This window comes from Elaeis guineensis, chromosome 1 (genome assembly GCF_000442705.2).
Source record: "Elaeis guineensis isolate ETL-2024a chromosome 1, EG11, whole genome shotgun sequence".
Lineage (NCBI taxonomy): Eukaryota > Viridiplantae > Streptophyta > Magnoliopsida > Arecales > Arecaceae > Elaeis > Elaeis guineensis.
In genome coordinates this window covers 184,638,997-184,658,151 of record NC_025993.2, presented here as the reverse complement: position 1 = coordinate 184,658,151, position 19,155 = coordinate 184,638,997, and the positions used below count along the sequence as shown (strand labels likewise).

General features: G+C 37.3%; 2 protein-coding genes across 7 annotated transcripts; both read right to left on the bottom strand.

Moving 5' to 3' along the window:
* Nucleotides 1–1,662: 1,662 nt before the first annotated feature.
* Nucleotides 1,663–4,951, bottom strand: LOC105040129 (uncharacterized protein C24B11.05). 3 transcript variants are annotated; one of them, XM_010916518.4, is made up of 8 exons: nt 4,816–4,951; nt 3,665–3,726; nt 3,407–3,472; nt 3,060–3,157; nt 2,845–2,970; nt 2,309–2,632; nt 2,161–2,226; nt 1,663–1,934 (listed from the first exon to the last, which is right to left on the bottom strand). In XM_010916518.4, the coding sequence occupies exons 2-8, from the start codon at nt 3,708–3,710 to the stop codon at nt 1,785–1,787; spliced, it is 876 nt and encodes a 291-aa protein (XP_010914820.1). In that variant the 5' UTR covers nt 3,711–3,726; nt 4,816–4,951; the 3' UTR covers nt 1,663–1,784. The 3 variants fall into 3 exon arrangements, with proteins under 3 accessions (XP_010914820.1, XP_029117618.1, XP_073106809.1); XM_029261785.2 differs by having other exon boundaries at nt 4,741–4,857; XM_073250708.1 differs by having other exon boundaries at nt 4,761–4,837.
* A 3,238-nt stretch (nt 4,952–8,189) lies between these two features.
* Nucleotides 8,190–18,540, bottom strand: LOC105040125 (flap endonuclease 1). 4 transcript variants are annotated; one of them, XM_073250707.1, is made up of 18 exons: nt 18,391–18,540; nt 18,176–18,292; nt 17,888–17,946; nt 17,703–17,762; nt 17,537–17,590; nt 17,392–17,440; nt 17,239–17,286; nt 16,051–16,116; nt 15,677–15,727; nt 15,478–15,597; nt 15,320–15,404; nt 14,428–14,509; nt 11,918–12,026; nt 11,771–11,827; nt 11,633–11,679; nt 11,501–11,555; nt 8,704–8,825; nt 8,190–8,458 (listed from the first exon to the last, which is right to left on the bottom strand). In XM_073250707.1, exons 1-17 carry the CDS (start codon nt 18,400–18,402, stop codon nt 8,751–8,753), a joined length of 1,146 nt encoding a protein of 381 aa, XP_073106808.1. In that variant the 5' UTR covers nt 18,403–18,540; the 3' UTR covers nt 8,190–8,458; nt 8,704–8,750. The 4 variants fall into 4 exon arrangements, with proteins under 4 accessions (XP_073106808.1, XP_010914816.1, XP_010914815.1 ...); XM_010916514.3 differs by lacking the exon at nt 8,704–8,825; XM_010916513.3 differs by lacking the exons at nt 8,190–8,458; nt 8,704–8,825 and adding an exon at nt 9,228–9,589.
* Between the last annotated feature and the right edge of the window lie 615 nt (nt 18,541–19,155).

The window sequence follows — 19,155 nt, the reverse complement described above, 5'->3', positions numbered from 1 at the left end:
GGTCCTTCATGGTCAAATGGATTTGCCCTTGTTTCCTTGGCCAACTTTTTATCCTTATTCACTCCATAAATACTTGAAAGGTTGAGAGGGTGGTCTGATCTTTGCAATACAATCCAAACTACGATAAAATGCAATGCTCATAAAATGCATCTTATTCTCTCTACTTATTCCTCTGCACTTAATTCCTTCAACCAAATGCTACGCCTGCTTCGCAAAATAGACATATATTGCACAACACAAAGGATATCCCTGGTAAAACCTATTCTACAACCAAAAATAAGAAGAACAATTTGGAAGGATATTTTAAAGCCAGTCATCATTTGCCTTGATATATGGATGAGACCTTGACTTGATGGTAATTTTAGACTTACTGCCCTCTTTGAAAGCTTGGAGACTGCATTTTCACTAATACCATCCCTCAATAAAAATACAAAATACAGATTGCTTGAGTTGTACAAGTGATTCATAACTGATGTTTTTAAAAAACTTATTTTCTTATAATTGTAGGGTTCCACGGCTCAATGGTGGAGCATTTGACTGGAAACCAAAAGGTACTGAAATCTACTTGATTTTAGTTTCAGTTTAAATGTTAATTTCATTTTCAATCTATAAATGCCTATTAGGCGGAAAAATATGTAATTGTTTGTTCATTTTACTTTTAGACTGACATTTATTTTGTTGTCTCTTTAATTTATTTAAATTTTTGGTCTGCAAACAGGTAATACATTGAAATGTTTTTAATGTTGGACTGATTTACAGGAAGCTCAACTTTATATAATACTCCTCGGAAACAGAAAAGAAAAATGTCTTTGTTCTTTATTAACATTAAAGCATGACAACAGAGGTCCTTAATTTTATTTTTATTTTCAATCCATAAATGACCACTAGGCTGAATTTTATTTTATTCTTCATGTATTTTATTATTTTAAATCTGCAAAAAAGCATTACAATGCAATTGTATTCTCATTAGAATGATTTAGAACAATCTCACCTTTATAAAATACTTCTCCTAGATGGTTATTTCTCTGTTTTCCTCAAAAAGAAAAATGTTATATACTACTCCCCAGTGATAAAGAAAAACATGTCCCTGTCCTTTATCACCATTGGAGCATTACAGTAGAGCCGCTTGATTTTTTTTTTTTTTTTTTTCAATCTGCAACTGGCAAGTAAGCTGAAATTTATTTTGCTCATCTCTTTATTTTATTTTTTATTTTTAGTCTGCAAACAGGTATTATGCTGAAATGTTTACAAGGTTGGAGTGATTAGAAGACTCGATTTTATATATTACTACTTCAGTGGCGAACAAAAAAACGTTCGTCCTTCATTAAAATTGAAGCATTCCCTTAACATTTGCGGAATTGATGACCTGGCGTCGTATCTCTTTATAATATTTTTGATAGATTCTCTTTATTAATATTGCATGCTACATTGCATCCTTGACCAATCTAGATAGAATCTGTTGATGAAGAAGTTCAAGCAATTAAGAAGCTCTTTCTTCTTCAAATTAAAATATACTTAGAGTAAGTCTCCTCACCAAGAATCCAGTCTCCTACCCATCCCCCCCACCCAACACACACACACACATAAGGATCTAGGACTATAGCTCCTTTCTTAGATTGCAAGATTGTAAACGTTTAAGAAAATAGAGAGAACTTGGAAGCATTGAAGAATTATTAGTCATGAAGTTATATGGCTGAATGTTTTCTCTTGATTTCCTTGATTGATACATGTTACAGTCCCTTTAGCTTGATATCTTTGTAGGTAGGTCTTCAGGTAATGAAGTCTTAAGCAAGGACTACTGTTTCAACTGCAGTGGATGAAAGAACCGCGTCCAACTGTTTCCAGCCTTCCCATATCTCAGGAAGTGCTTCCTTGATGTTGTGGATGCTACTGAGAGCATGGTCTGCCCCTGGAACCAGCTCCGAGCTCCCGACCTGCATTCAATTCTTCCATGCATTAGATAGAAGTGACAGTATAGACTAATTTAAGAGATATGGCTTCGATTTCTGTATATATTTTGGCCCAAGCACTTCGGCTAGCCAATTGCATATTAGATATTATCAGTTTCTGATTAAGATAAGATACAGTTTCTTAAGCATTTGTCTTAATATAGAGAAACTGTGGCATAGTTGAATTGATGCAGAGCAGGTATTGGCTTACAATGACAGTGGTAAGGCCTGCTGCCTTTCCTGCAGCTATATTTCGAGCACTATCATCAAAAAAGATCTGAAAATAGAAAAGTTTTAGCTTCCAACTCTTGGTTAAAATAATGAATGATTAAAGTTCCAAAAATCAGTATGTGTCTTACTGTTTTTTGAGGATCAATATTTGCAATCTGAATAGCTAGTTTGATGGCTTCAATGGAAGGTTTACAAAGAATACGTGATGACCTGGCTTTTGAGCCATCTGCTATGCTTGAATCAGTATGTGATTCACTTTTGGATTCTTTTGCTTGACTCAGTATCTGATCCTCAAACTCATCCGACCGATTGATATTGATCTTTTCATTGCTATCATTGGGTAGAACTGGTGGATTCAGTGTCTCGAAGCATATAACACCCTCGAAACAATCTTCTAAGCCCAGCCCTTTCAGGACTTCTTCTGCATGGGCCTTATCAGCATTTGTGAATATCTGTAGGAGTGACAAAGTTAAAACTTTTGATGAGAAAATAATTCTCTTGAGAAACTTGTAACGAATAAATTAGGTTTGATCATCAGATGAAATCGTTCGGCATTTTTCTGATGAGCCTAAGCAATAATTTATCCCTCATTTTTTGTCAGTTGCGCTTATCTACATAATAAAGAATGAAACTAATGTTTTTGGGGATTTTTAGATCAACATACTATTTTTCTTTGTGGCATTGAAAGGAGTAGACCCCTTAAAAATGGATCGGGTTTTAAAATTTCATATGGCAGTCTTCCATGAACATAAGCATGGAATTCATCATTGTCAAACTCAAAACCTAGTGCCTGCAAAGGAATCACAGTAGATTAGGAAAGCCAAAACTTTAGTAACAAAGTAATCTCTCAAAAGCTCTTTAGAAAATTAGTGCTTCTACCTTTAGACCGGCCATCGTGGTTCCATGCTCTTTATACAATTCCAAGCACATGCGTGGAACTTGGCTTTCATCAATTCGAAGATGATGCAACATGTAGTCTAAAATTTGACAAGCATCAGTAACCTTTCTATCTACGTACAGATGCATTTAATTCTATTGAATTTAATAACAAATGGCCAAACAATGGTATGCATTAACCATGGTGCTCCTATTTTAGGTGTCCCAGTTAAAAATTTAGGAGTGACTTTATGTTGGTATATTCATTGACATAACAGAGGCCTGAAAAAAAAAAAAAACTCGGAAAGACATCATGAATTAATTAACCATGTTGGAACCGTGAAGCTTACCTTGTATATTCTTCCTGCAAGCCAAGTTGATGCCTGAGCTCGAGGGATACAGGGTATCATCCATGTCTGAGAAATATGGTACACCAAAAGATGACAAATGCATCATATCACCAGTCATATAAAGATTAACGATCAAAAATAAGACAATTTGCTCTGTTTATTTTGTAAGAAATAAAATACTGCTTGCAGTCTTTTTGAAACGTAAACTAAATTATCAGATAATCTTCTATTTGAAAAAAGGGTAGGCATTACACCTACCAAAGAGCAAGCACTCATATTTTGCTTCGCCTGAAATAGAATCCATTTGTATAAATCAAAACCTGAAAGAGACCATCAGTGAAATGATGAAAAATTATGGACTGTTTTCATATTCCGATCAAAAAGGGAAATGACACAAGCAAGCAAGTCCATCGACAGGAAATGTAAAGCACCTGCCAAGTCATAAATTTTTCAGATTGTGGTTCCAATTTAAACATCTTAGGACAGGAATCCACCCAAGATTATGCGTCATTCATGCAAAAATGAGGACCAACATAAGATAAGATGTCTGTTCAGACTATGTATCATTTTTTGAGGCCTGTAAATCTACTGGGTTGGATAAGTCCCTAAAATCTACTCCGTGAAGTGACCAGACGTCAATAATTCAATTTTTTTGATGGATAGAATATTTACCTATACTTGTAGTAAATAATTTACTTGTTGCGGGAAGAAGTTTAACAAGCCAACTTCTGACATTGATCAGATGGGAACCATCAAAACATGCTTTAATCGAGATCACTGGGCATTATGGCAACCAATCTAGACATGATTCTCTATTCCAATAAAACCATCAGAATTTTGGGAAGCATTTGCAAGCAGATAAAAAGAACCGAAAATACTCATTCGAATATGAATAACATCTAAAACATTGGTATTATGGGGAAAAGTGTCTGCTGCTCACGTCTAAGACATTTGCATCATGCTCTCTTCTAAACATGGTCATGGACTGGTTGCATTGAGGCATTCTTAATCATAACTATGACTGTGGAGCCTTCTCCAAATAGCTCACAGCCAGCTCTGTGAATTGTTGTTGGTCAATCACTCCTATGATAGACCGCCTGAGTACTAAATAATTTGTAATTTTTTCTAGTAACAGGTATATTCTGATGTAACCAATGCCCTCTGAATTTCCGCACTGCATTAAATAAGTCCAAGGTCGAGAAACTTATACACAATTAAAAATCGAGACCATAAAAAAAACTTATAAAATTCCAATATGCAAGTCATCTGAACAGTTTATAGACAACCCAAACAAGTCAGCAATATTATGATCACAACAAGAGGAGAAGGGGTACGTAGAAGAAGAAGGGTCTACAATCAGTTCTGCGTCTTGAAGCTATGACTTGAACCGAATACAAGAACAAGGTTACCTCCGAAGAAAAGCTCTCAAGTTTGAAAGAACACTGGCTACGCCCTCCTGATGGATAGATGATTTAAGCTGATCCATTAAGAGGTCTATTTAAAAGAACTGAATGGTTGTATTGGAGAAGCAACACATGTTTGCACATCCAATTGTCTCAGCGGGTGATGGAGGAGAATATCTTCTATTAGTCCGGACAATCCTTTCATTCCCTTTTTTTTCCGTTTCTTGTTCATTACATATTAAAATGTCTCGTGATAAAGGCCGAAACCAAGAATAGAATATATCCATTATTCCTATGCAAAAAAGAGCACATGGATATGCTTAAAGGAATCCTTCCACTATTTCCCTGAGTGTCTCGATTAGTCCTCTCTTCCCCCTCAACAGTCTCACAAGCTAGCGAAATACCATAATAGTTACTCCGATCTCTTTTGCTTTATCTGTAGATGCCCGGATTGACAGACGGCCACTGACTTATATTCTCTTGTATTTAGATTCCAAATATTTATCCAATTCCTCTCTCTCTCTCTCTCTCTCTCTCTCTCTCTCTCTCTCTCTGCGTGTGTGTGTGTCGATATACCATGTTTCCTCCTCCCCATTTTGAAACATGGCTCATGTTTTGATTCCCAAGTGTTTGGATTCCAATTAGATGGCAGGGGCATCTCACTTTGTTCAGGCACCTCATGGAAGTATATGACAGTCGACAGTTACCAACGTGGCAGCAAATGTAAAAGTTGGAGGATGAGAATTATTCCTTGGATTAGATGGAGCAGGAGCTTGTCGATGGGCGTCAGGATGCGAATCAAGTCCATAAATCTTTATGTGCCAAAAAAAAACTGGGGATATCTTTTAGCATGTTCTTTTCCATTGTATCCTTTCCCGGTAGAACAAATCGACAGGGATGGTGGACTGTTTAGTCAGCGCATCCTTGGAGTATTATCGACGACAGACTACTTTCTACCCAAAAAAAAAAAAAAAAAAAAGGACAGACTAACAGAGATGCCCACGTGAATTGGAATACTCCATCTTTCGAGGTAGTTTAGAATTAATCGATCAGGTTTTTTAGCTAAGCGTGGCGATGGGTCGGGTTCGTCGGCTTCGGGTCAAGTCGGACCAAGCTCAGGTCAGAAAAATTCTCAACCCATTTTTAGTCCCGTTACAAAACGTCAACACATATTCAACCCAGTTATTTTATGTAAACCCATCCCTACTGACCAACCCATCTAAGGTTTCTCATTAAAGTCATGTACAAATAAAAAGTAAAGAAAAATGTAGATTTCAAAGATCACAACCAAAAAAAATAGAATCTAAAATATATTATCATAATCATAACTAACTTAGGAATTGAGGATAAATGATGGTGATGAAGTAATTTAGACTAAAACTAGCTAAAATACGCCGATATATCCTAAAATCATATGAGCCAACATGTCCATCATTCACTATAAGTTTCTTCTTTTTCTTTTTCTTTTTTTTTTTTAAAGTGAATTAACTATATAAAGAAACCGCCATATATCGACTATGTTCAATCTAGGATGTCGTTGGTTCCGAACCACATCATCCTGAGTGATCCAACAGATCTAGAGGCTAAACTCAACACCATCTGTTGATAAACAGATTGATATTGGGTCAACTCAAAATGTACCTGATTAGGGGTAAAAAACACCCAAATCTGTTTGTGTTGTTGGTTGGTTTCATGTGGGCTGGTGGATCCTATATTTGTATTCTGGCACCCCCACTTTTAATGCAATAACAATTTTTTTTTAACAAAAAAAAAAAAAGGGGGAAAGACAGAAGATAAGCATATATTATATTTTCCTTTACTTGGGAGAAATGATCATAATTTTTATTTTCCGGGCTACTTATCATTTTTTTTGTATTTCTTCAGTTCTAAATAATTTAACATAATGAGTTAGTGTTGTCACATCTTTCCAACCATCGCATGCACAGGCATTGCAATGTTATAAAGCGATCTTCATAGACCGTATGTATGATCCTGCCAAATTGGCAGCCAATTTAACGGCAAAACATTTTCCTTGGATGTCTTTGTCTTAACTCAAGAACCCAGGATGTCTTTGCCAAATTGGTCGCGTTTCACAAATCGTTTGATGAGGCCTTGCAGCGATACCACACAATAAACATTCAGGGGGGAGAGTATGAGGTGGGCGTTTCGGAAAGTGGACATAATTTTTTGATGAGGACGTATGGCTGCACATATGATATTCTTTATGAGCATAGATGGAACTTAGTATCATATCAGTCGTTTGCCTCTTTGTTCATTACTTTGCCATCATTATCTACTAAACCCCCAAATTTTAATTTAATGACAAATTACGTGAATCGATGACCCGAATGCAACCTCCGGGGTCATACAGCTCTTCATTTTTTTTTAAAAAAAATATTTACGGGAGGACCAGAATTCAAGCCTTGAATTACGCCAACTAATGTTAATGAAGGAACATTCCTGATAATTATACATATGAGCAGAATCCTATTCTATTCCTTTTCATTTTTTAAAAAAGAAAAACCATTTATGTTCCAGCGTTGTCATGAGAAGAAATAGAGTGACATCCTAAAACATTGCGAACATGAAAAACTTGCTTGGTTAGACGCGAATGCTTGCTTGATCGTCCCTAATTCCCCCTATTAGTCAAACAGAATCCTCTTCAAGCCTTGTGCTAGGAAGTAGAAGAACCATAAAACCCAAAATGCTTCGGACTGATCGTTGATCAACGAAAGCAGTTTCTTTATGGCTGAGAGTCAATATTTTGAGTTCTGAAGATAGGGCGTGGTGAATGAGATTCACATGTGGATTTGACATTGTTGGCATTTTATGTTCTCACATTATGGCAGCAATAGATCTCGACGATCAAGAAGAACAATCTGTGAGGGGAGATAACCTGTCAGTAGATCAGAGTCTGCTTCTCAGAAAGAAAGCATTTCATCATCAGTAGTTCAAGGTAAATATCTATAATGAAAAGTGCAGATCTATATGCCTGATCTTGATTTGTCTCAAAAGTGATTGAAGCACTTCTTAACCAATGCGAAGTTTAATAGCATTCACCATAACATTCTATACTTCTAAGAAGAAGAAGAAGAAGAAGAAATAAATCGTGCACCGGTTTGGGAGGTCTTAGGATGCACCCACCATGAACTGCATCCGATTTTGTTTTTTCCGTTTTTCTCCGACGGAAATACTCCATTTGGTTTCTCGATTATTATTGTAAGTCATGTAATTCTCTGCACACGATTTCTCCCGCTCCTAAGCATTGAGGGCTTGCTTCATCCAAGAAGAGGCATCCTACAGTTACACGGGTATCTCAACGGTTGTCAGAATTTCTAATTCGCCAGTCCTAACATGAGTATGGTACTAGCAATAAAAAATATTCAAATATGAATGGCAAGACTGCCAAACTCTACGCACGGAGGCACGATAGAGAGAACTCTAAATTTCTTGTGGTGTACGATGAGGACATTGCGACAGGTGTACACAGGAAAAACAAGAAAGACTGAGGCCGGTGTTTCTGATCTGCCCACCGGAACTTGCTATCCTACTTTTCACATCTCGACCGCACTTCTAGCTATTTTTTCTTCCCACCTCTAGACTTAGACTTCTTGTTTGTTGTTTCCTTTGCTAGCTTGTCTGGTGTTTCCTGGTATTTAACAAATCAGACGGGCAAATATTACAAAGGATTAGCAAAAGGCAATGCAAAATCCCATTTCAATAAACATGTAATTGAAGCAACTAATTTAGCAAGAGATTGCGCTATTGCTTTTTCAAACAACTGAAGGACAATGCAGAGTGTACCAAAAACAAAAATGGGCAAGACAGAGAGATGTCATATAATCTTAGAAAAGCAAAAATAATATTTAGTCAAAAGCAAAGCAAATCACATACATATGGAACCAAGGCGAGAATATTTCTCCACAAGAAGCCCTGCCCATCTAATTTCTTTTACTCCTGATTACAGAATTCCATGCACCATTTACATGTTCTCGATTTTGTATTTCCAATCCAACCTAGCAGTTTAATAGAAACAATTAATCTTATATGAGTGCATGAGAGTGAGCGAGGCACAGAGAGAGAGAGAGAGAGAGAGAGAGAGAATCATAATAAGCATGCATCCCCCTATGCATGAGTAATAAAAGTCATATTTTATAACAAATCTTCTCACGGAAGAAGATGATGATGAGGATGACAATTATGGCACACATCAGCTAAAGGATGAGAATCAGCTGGTTCTTTCAAGATCTATATGTGCCCATGAGTTCAAGAGGATGCGCTCTTTTATTTTCTTTCATATGTGAAGTACTTGCTCAAATATATCGTAAGCAAAAAAATTATGTTTTCTTTCTCCTTGGAAATTCAAACCTATGAAGTTTGAGTACAATTGATAAAGTGATTCTCCACCTTTCTCAATAGACCAATCAACGAGGCCCCGTTGAATGACAAAGATTATAATTACATAATCCAACTAGCTACATATGTTTGTACCGCAGAAGATATGATAGGAATTTCCCATGCAAGGATGTTCTTTACAAATTTTAATCTTAACATATAAGATCCAACAATTCATCAGTTACTTCTAGGGATCGGCAGAATTTTGTCGGCATCATTTGCTGAAACAAACGCCCATAGGTATCGGTTCACGGCATCTGACTTGCAGCCCTGACATTGGCTGTTTTAAACTGCCAGTATTGGTGCTCGAACTCATACAGACTTGCAGAGTGAACATCCTACACTTGAGTGCTGGTCTGGGAGTGCCAAGTGTGCATTTGCTTTTCTGTTACCCAGGTGCCAAGGAGAGCATGGAGCGGTCAGTTCTAGCTTGCGTACTCATTCATAACAGAAGCTTTAACTTGATATAAGATGTGTCCTAGTAAACCAACGAAGCACTTTTCTAGGGCCACATATTCAGGGTAGCAAAAATAAGTAATTACTACCTCAAGACCATTGACTGTCCGAAAATTGTTACAAATTTATGCACCATTAGTGACAGTTTCTTTTTGCCCTTTCATGAAAGCTAATCTTCAGAAGAAAAGAATTATTGCAAATTAATCAACATTATTCGCAAGAGAGTGAAAAGACATGAGGAAGGATATTGCAGTCAGGTGATAATGGGGGGAAAAATTAAAGCAGATGGATGTTCTGGTCTTAGGTTCTCTTTATGTGCGGCGGGTTACGGAAGAAAAGCAAGCCATAGATGCAGATAGAAAGATATGAGAGTATATTAAAGAGGGAGAAATTAAACAAAAATGGTGGTTCTTCAAAAAACCTGATCCTCAATCAATTCACAAAAATGAGCTTGGTTGTGTCAGATAATTCAAAAACCTTATTGCCTAGGAAAATATTCATAGATTGACAAGTCAAAAGCTGTCATTATAAGTGCATTAGATGAGGTAACCCATAAATCCCCTAAACTGATGTTTTACTCCCAGATGACTCCATATCATGGGCTGGAAGGCCCAGAACAACTAACGACATGTTAACCCTCCAACACACCCACCCCTTGTGGCACTGTTTCAAGAAATGGATCATCTATAGGTCTGGCCATGCTACAAAGAAAGAAAAGATGAGAGGAAGAAACTTTATGCTGGACTCCTATAAAAACTAAGAAGAATCGCTTAACTTTGGCCCTGTACATACACCACTACATACAGATATTGAACTAACCCTGATTGTAGTAATATTGAACACATGAGTTTCTCATATAAAGCTGATATGACAACTTCCACAAGTAATCATGTTTCTAAAATTTAAGTTAATTGTCAGCATTCTAAGAGATGTGTTAATGGAAAAGTTATATATAACTAGAAGGTCATGAAATTAAAGTTAGTTTATAAACTAGCTATATGCATAAATCCTCAGAATGATAATTCATTCTGGTTTTTTTTTCCTAGGATCATTGATGCACGTAATGATTATTTATTTGTATGTGCTGCATATGCATGCAGAAGTGTAATATGTGATTAAGAAATTGCAGACAAGAAATGGTACTGGAAATCAGGCAGAAGGATTTTGATGCAATGGATTCAACTTCTAAAACAAAATTTACTTTTAAAAAAATGAACAAACAGGTAAATTAAAACTTGAATATCATACAGCCATCTGATCTGAATTATAGTTTCTCATTTTCATTTCCATATGTACAAGCATTGACGTTAATGCTTTTCAAAATAAACACTTAAGAAAGCTAGTTCACAATGCCTCTGTCACCTAAAATTCTTTTTTATGCTAATGTGACCGTCCTTTCTAGTTAGCGAAAAATTTAAAAAAATATATTTACTATTTGTAACAACCATGTCATAGTACTGACAAAAGGAAAACTGAAAAAGTATACTATAATCAAGCATCTGAAAACTGAAAAAGTATACTATAATCAAGCATCTGAAGACAACCTTATACATTTTGAAATGCTGCACAAGGGACAGGATTCACAAAACAACCTGCGGCCCCATGTAATTATAAATTTGTTAAATGCAATGGTATTCAAAATCAATGGTCAAAGACAAATAGTTCTGATGAAGTTTAACGCTCCGGATGTCTCAAAGATGTCCAAGCCAACCTTAAACACCACAACAGCAGAACTTTTAAATGCAGAGAAGGTGCAATGCTCGAACATGTTTGCTGTGGTTACAAAAGGATGGGAAAAAATAAGAAACAAAGAAAGATGCAATAAGCATGTACCACATACCTTCCGTTTAAGAGGCACGGATGCACTCACTACTGGCTTAAAAAAGGATTCCAGTCTACAAAATTCTAAATGTAGTCAGAGACTATAAGGAAAAAAGGGGGAAAACAAAAATAATGACATTATAGTGCTTACCGCCCTTGGGAGGATTTATTCTTTGCTGCTTTAATCTTTTCTATTGCCTATTGAATATTTAAAAAAAAAAATTAGTCGATATCAAGGATTTTGAGGGAAGGCTTGCAGGAAATACTGCTTTATGGCATGAATGGATACCTTTGTTACTCGATCATGGTTGAAACCATTGTCTTTCACCAGAAAGTCCACAAGGCCCTAAAAGATGAGGAAAAGAAAACATCCTGTTATCAGTTTGAAGTCAAACTAATAGATACTGTATGAGCTAAAGTGGATATCACTAGATACCTCCTCATCTGGAGCAGTCCACTTGAGCTCTGGAAATTCTTGAGACACAATAGGTTCTTTAAACAGGTGCCGAGCTTCTTGATATGGCCAGTCCTCAGGTATTTGATACCTGCAAAAAAAAAAAAAAGCCTTAAAAAAAATTCTAACGACATAGAAGAGAAACAGAGAATTTCTGTAATGTTACTACCCAACTGCTCAAAGTCTTGCATTTTCAGAAACTCAAACAACAAAGCCAACAAATACAAAATCCATTTTGCATAAGCCATCAACAGATGCACATGTGCACTCATACATTTTTTTGCATGTTGGGCTGAGATTCTACAGAAAGCAACCTAAATCCATTAACAGAGAGACTGTGACCCCTTTCTCATCTGATTGAGGCAGTTCCATAGGCAATTTAAACAAGCTACATGAACAAATAAAACCTAGCGTTCCAATTTCACTCTGTCACACAATGAGTACAAAAACACTTCAAGCTACTGTATCTACCCATTTGTCCACTCTATAGACAAAGGATTGTCAATAAACGTAAGGTATATTTGAGTATTTATAAAAGAGCTGTCAATAAACATAAAGCATATTGAAATATTTATAGAGAAGTGAAATGTCCAATGCAACCCTTGCCCTCATTCATGTAGAATGGAAAAGGTCAAATGGTATTCTGGTCATCTAACCACTCTGTAGATGACAAAGTATTTTGCTACAGTATATTGTTTTTCTTCTAAACATGAAGTAGCAATAGATGACACACTAGATGGAAAACGACAATTTTACAAAAGATAATTCTTTTTCCACAAGGATTGAAAGGAGAATTATTGCAAAGTAGATGTGTTCCACCAAGCATTTCACCATTCTCAACCTCAACCATACAAGTCAATCTGCAACATCATAGAGCATTGTGAAGTGTGTGCCTACTGAAATATCATCAACCTAGGCAGACAAATCTTTAATTGAAGCCATCAGATGCCACATTCTTTTTTAAGGTTATCAATTCCCAGCATCAACAAAAGTTACCAAATATTATTCTAAAAGCACCTCCAAAGATGGTAAGAATAAAAAGATTTTCCATATACATGGGCACAATTTCATCAATGTTTGGTTCCACATGGTGTCAACAAGAAAACCACATAGCATTATTAACTGTTTACGTAATGAAATATCATCAACCTAGGCACTTAAATCTTTAATCTAAGCCACTACCTACCAGATGTAATTCAGGTACATCACCTCCCAAGCATCAAATAGAGTTCCTGAATCATAAATATTAAGAATACAAAGCAAGCTGGCCTAAACATTTTCATTGTAAATAAAAATCCAAAATTGTAATAAAAACAAAAAAAGGATTTCTAGCCATCCTGGTATGGTACCAGTATGAGGACCCACATCGTGTGTCGGCACAGGATAGCCCGGCACCATACCGGTCCAGCCAGAAACCAGTCCCAGGCCGGTATATGTTTGTAAAACCTTGATTAGCCATCAATTCAGGAGCATAGCTTGATAAAATTGATTATAAGTAATTCGATTGAGGTACTAAAGAAAATTTGGACAGCACTGAACTTTTGCTTTGCATATTTTACAACCCATTGCCCATGAACAGCATATTGCTAGCATACAGTATTCTTTTAGTCAAAATTCAGAATAGTTTGGTCATGAAGTTACTTAATATATATTGAAGACCCAAGGCAACTTATGGAGGTTTCAATATGGTGTGGTGATGAAGAATTGTGGAGGCATCTGCTGTGGTATCTGCTATGGAGTGACCACAAAAGAATGACAAGCAACCATTGTCGAGCAAGTTTTGGCTTCTAAACATGTCATAAGCAGAAGCCAATTTATCCTAGTGAGACATCCACTTCGAGTGGATATTTGAGATTCTCTTCAAATAGCCATTAGTTGATGGGGATCATTACCCTTCTTTGTTTTAAGCAGCAGCTTCTTAAAAGGGAAACACAACTTGACCAAAAGTGAAATGGAACAAGGAAAAGAACTAAATATCTGGTCATGTTTATTGGCTACGACATTCTGATGGATTTGCAGATGCACAGCCACCAGCAAATCAGCCAAGTGATCGTCATATTGAAAAGTAGATAGAGGAAGAATATTCCCCTGAGTTGGTTGATACTTTATACATCTACAGTGACATAAGTAACATGCGTGCATGTACACTCATATATATGATATACATTCAATATGGATAAATAATATTTTTGCAGCATAATCACTGGATCACAACTGTCGGATATTGAAGTTATATTCCACTAGGTCAAAAATTGGCTAATGTAGAACATAAATTTGTGTAATCATTGATAACAAGAACTCATAACAACAATATCCTCTAGAACAAACTCATGTTTGTCTAGCTTGGTGGCCCATCATGTTTGTATTCAACAATTCTATACATACCAGAAAAAAAGGAACATTTTTTTATCAGAAAAAATAAAAAGAAAAAAAATAGGCAAACACATCTCAGACAGAAAAGAAAAAAAATGCAACCATATTGAAAGATGCACCTTTCTTTGTTTATGTTCTCCAATATGTTTTCTATGCAACCATGCTTACAGATAAGCTTCAAAGCTGTTTGTCCCCCAATACCTATTTCAAAGGCATGCATTGACAGCATTATGATACAGTTTCTTTGGCATGCAGAGTGAAATCAAAAGATAAATTCAAAAAAATAAATGCATGACAATGACAACAACAGAACAGAAACAGCTTGTTCACAGTCCAATGAATCAATCAACTTTCACACACAATTCCTTTGCAAGGTAGAAAGCTACAGATGGAACTCAAACACTGCTTAAGAGAAAGAGATTAAAGAGTGGTTAATAGAATGGATGTGCATGCAAACTCTACATAAATGACATGCATACACCAAGAATCAACACTTGGCCGGTAACTTCACTTCTCATTAATAATCTTAGAGTCATTTATAGAAAATATAATGGTGATTGATGTGTTAAGGATAACTGAATGCTAACAGAGTTACAAAAATCACTTAGGAGGGCAAGGGTCTGTTATTCAGTAGGATAAAAGCAGTGTTTCTGGCTGAAGTTTGAGTAGCAGACACCATTTACATTTATTCTATTTCCAGAATTTTTCCTTTTATACCTAAATATTCATTTATATTTATATTATAACTATTAGAAACACAACCCATCCCCCCAACCCCACAGTGTTTTTGGGTGGTTACACTTACCTTCTAGTTGGCCTAAATTAGGGATATTGGCAAAATAAATTAGTAGGTTGTCCCAGATTGGCAATTGGTTGTAAATTTCTAGTTACTAAAACTTCCTTTTCATTCAAAAAACAAAAGAAGTATTAAGCTGAGAAGGATGGAGCAGGAGATTAAATATGTGAACATATTATGTCGTGCCAGTTGTAATATTTATAAAGCCATCATACCTTTGATACTATCACAGTAGTCGCATCCACAAAGAATGCACAAATCGATGAATTGGTCCATGGTGAGCTCTAGCTCCTCCAGCACCTGAAACTTAAACATGAGATCAGAGAGTTCAAGATGAAGTAACAAGTACAACACTGTCTACAATATAAGGCACCTTTGAGACTTCAAATTCCATCACAGGGATTTTTTTGAAGCTTGGATCCATTAAGTGGCGAAGAAACCTTGGTGCCCCAAAAGTTAGTGAATCCATATCCTCGGATGCCACAGCATACACCTAGAGGTTAAAATAATCATGACATTGATAACTATAAATATTGAAATAGTAGCCACTAGCCAGCATACTGTTTTCATGCCTTATCACTTTTGCAAAGTGCAGCACACTCTGCTTCTGCTTCAGAAGGTGCCTGTAGAATATAGCAAGCAGGTCAAGAAAATTTCTAGATTAAGGGTGAACATTTGATATGCATAAAATAGCATGTGTCTTTGGTCATGAGTTGTCAGTGTCACAAGCCAACAGGTTAGCTGTAATCCTGGTATGGTGGATTTTACTTTTAGGCGTGTTTATTTTGTTCAAATGAATCTTATGTGAAAAAGACAAGTACATTTACCGGCTGGTCGTGCCAACTTTAAGTCTTCTAAAATATGTTGAAGTAGCTCTTTGACTGATAAATACATGAATGAACAAATTCAATAAAAATAAACAAAATGGATCAAGTTTTGACATCACCTCAATCACAGGCACACCCATCAATCTTAGAAGTCGTTTACAGTCTTCATTGTGTTGCTTTGTAACCTGCCAGGAACAAACAATTTCAGGAAAACCCATAAATATATCATTTAATCTTTTGGGGAAAGAAGTACCCCATATGTATTAAATTACTGCTATGAATTCTGATCACCAAAATGTAACCAATACATGTATTATAGTATCAAACTGGAGATTCACCTGCATGACCCACAAATATAGACACTATAATAGACATAAAAAGTTGCAGGATGAAATGGCATAGTACTTTGGACCAAACTTCAAGCCAAGGGCATGCATTTTCTTAAGAATCTGAAGCAAACATCAACAACAGTGGCAAGGCCAATAGATACACTATGTGAACTACTGAATGTTGTTTGAGATGTCATAAGTCGAGAGTACTCAAAGTTGGTACCTTTCTCCAATACCAACACATAACTCGGTAGAATCAGCAGCTTTAAGCCGCACATAGATCGTGTATCAAACTTGTATGTAGTAGCCAATCTAAGAATGCACTTTCTAAGGTAAAGAACCTCACTGGTAATGACATTTTGTAAGGCCTGATACACTCGAGCTGGAAATAATTAAACATGTAACTTTGGCCTCAGTTCTATAATAGCACCAACCACCAAGTTTAGATGAAGGTTTTAATACTGTGGGACAGCGTCATCCCGATTTTTCCATAGAATGAGACACCCTGCATCCTAACACTCGGAACAGTGGATGTTTGTCCTATCCCAGTCCATTTCCTATACCAACACTCAGGGGCATGGGATGCCCTGCCACCCCACCAGTATTTAAAACCTTTATCTGAAATATTCTCATCTCTTGATACTAGGAAATAAAATGATCCTAATTCGTTGCCTCCGATGGCAGGGTAGTTTTTATGGTTACATTCAATCTGCTTTGTCTTCACAGTACTTTTCATCTTTCAACAAGACACCATCATGCCATCGTGGTAAAATATTCTGCATTTGCTATGTTGAGTGTCAATGTTCAAAAGTCAAAAAGCTAATTGTAGTAGAGTACTAGATTTTTGCATACAAGAAAATTTCCTTGCTTCCAGAATTTTGAATCTTTAGGTCACTCATGGATAAGGCAATAGTATTCATGACCTGTCTTCTCTAAAAAATAAAATGTGGGATGTAAATGCAGGACACTGAAAACTACCTTTACAGTCCTTTTGCTGAACTTTTCAATACCCTCTTTATCTCCAGCCTGCAAAGGGATAAAATGGAAATTGCTTGACATAGGACAAAGAAAGGTATCAAACCGGTAGAGCACAGCATTCTAAATTGGCAGTCAATAAAACCAAGCACTTACCTCTATTGCTGTACTCAAATCCTTGGTGGCATCCTCCCTTTTCGAGAACCTGTAGAATGCAATAACTTACCGAATGCTACACACGCAAACTCCCAGCGTACCTAAATATTTCAAAGTCATCCAAAGCAAACTTCTTAAATTATACCTCTTTGCAAGCTCTTGTTTCTTCAAATCTGGTGGCTGACCATCAAAAACATATCTGCCATATAGTTTACAAGCTTCAGCAAGAAAAAACCTTTTATGAATAACAAAGATTAACCATTGGAATTGTGGGATATGCATGGCCTTCAAGAAAGAGGGGAGGAAGTTACACTGGCTTTATTCCGGCCTCGAGCAATCTTATTGTCCGGTTGAACATCCCTTGCAAGTGACTACCAAGTACCAATACAACAAGTGTCATGAAAGAGAGAGAGAGAGAGGTCCCAGCGACTGAGACGAACCAGTAGAGACTGCTAACCAAAATTCAGTATGGATTTCTTTAAAAAGGCAAAATCACCTCGTGACTTCACCAGCGTCATTGGTGAGGGTTTCCATTCCCGTCCTTCCCACAACAATCTAGCCAGAAGATAAAGATTGCCGAAAATAAAAATCGAAACTTTTTTGGAAACCCAAAACCCCACAACTCATATAACAAAGGGGCAATTCTTTTCAGTGCCAAAATCAAAGAGATTTTGACTCAAAACTCTTAAAAAAACAAGTGGACAGAAGGAGGGAAAGAAAGAACTGAATCCGCGAAACTAAATTGCTGATCAGATAGAGAGAAGGAGGCGGCTTATTGACGAACGAGGAACTGGTAGATGCTCATGCTGGCGTCGATGGCAATCTTCCTGCCGAAATAGCTCTCAAACTTTTGCTCCTTCATGGCCCTGGGAGCGTTGTCGGCGAGAAGCTTCGTTAAACCCTAGCAAAGGGAGGGAGAGAGAGAGAAGAGACAGAGCCATCACAACGAGAGGAAGAGGCATTAAGCCTCGAAAGGGGTCGATGATCGAAAGTTCTAACCTTTATGCCCATGGCGACGGGGAGTAGAGCGCAGGAGCTCTTAAAGAGAGGGGAGAGGGAGGTGGATTTCGCAGCAAGAAAAGAGAGAGGGGTCTCCGAAATAGAGCAGTCCAACGCTGGACAAGAAGCGAGCGGGACACGGGTTGTATCCTTCGCTCAAGCGAACGATTCACCTTCCTTCGCCTGAATCCACCGTTGGATCGCTTCGAGAGCTCTACAGATAAATGGCGGAACGAGTTAGTAAAGCTTTTAGATTGTGAGGGGAGCAGTCCAACGGTCGAAGTCCCAAAAGAAGATCAATCATTTTTCTCTATAAAAATACAGCCCGAACCCGAGTGAGCGAGAATCTCTCCTCTTTTCCCGCCTCCGGTGTGAAATCCGGTCCGGGACGGGTTCAGCCCGCCTTGGCAGCTATTGGTCTGGGACCTTGGCCCAGCATGCGCTACTGGACCAAAAGTATAGGCTGTGGCTATCAAGTTAAGCTTCTGATCAATGCCATGCGACATATTTGTAGACATTTATATTATACCTGTTGGGATATACCGATCAATTTCTTTTATGCCGATTCATCTTCGAGTCTGTCCGACCGATATCCAACTCTACCGACCGCACCGACCGACGATTGCCGACAGTAGCTGCCGACATTATCTGACCGAAGGTGTGTCGATCGGACAGACCCATTCTGTTCCCGACTAGCCGAGCGGCGGAGCCCAGATTATCGGCTCACTATCGGGCGGGGATGGCAGCTGACGTCCGACTCCAGCA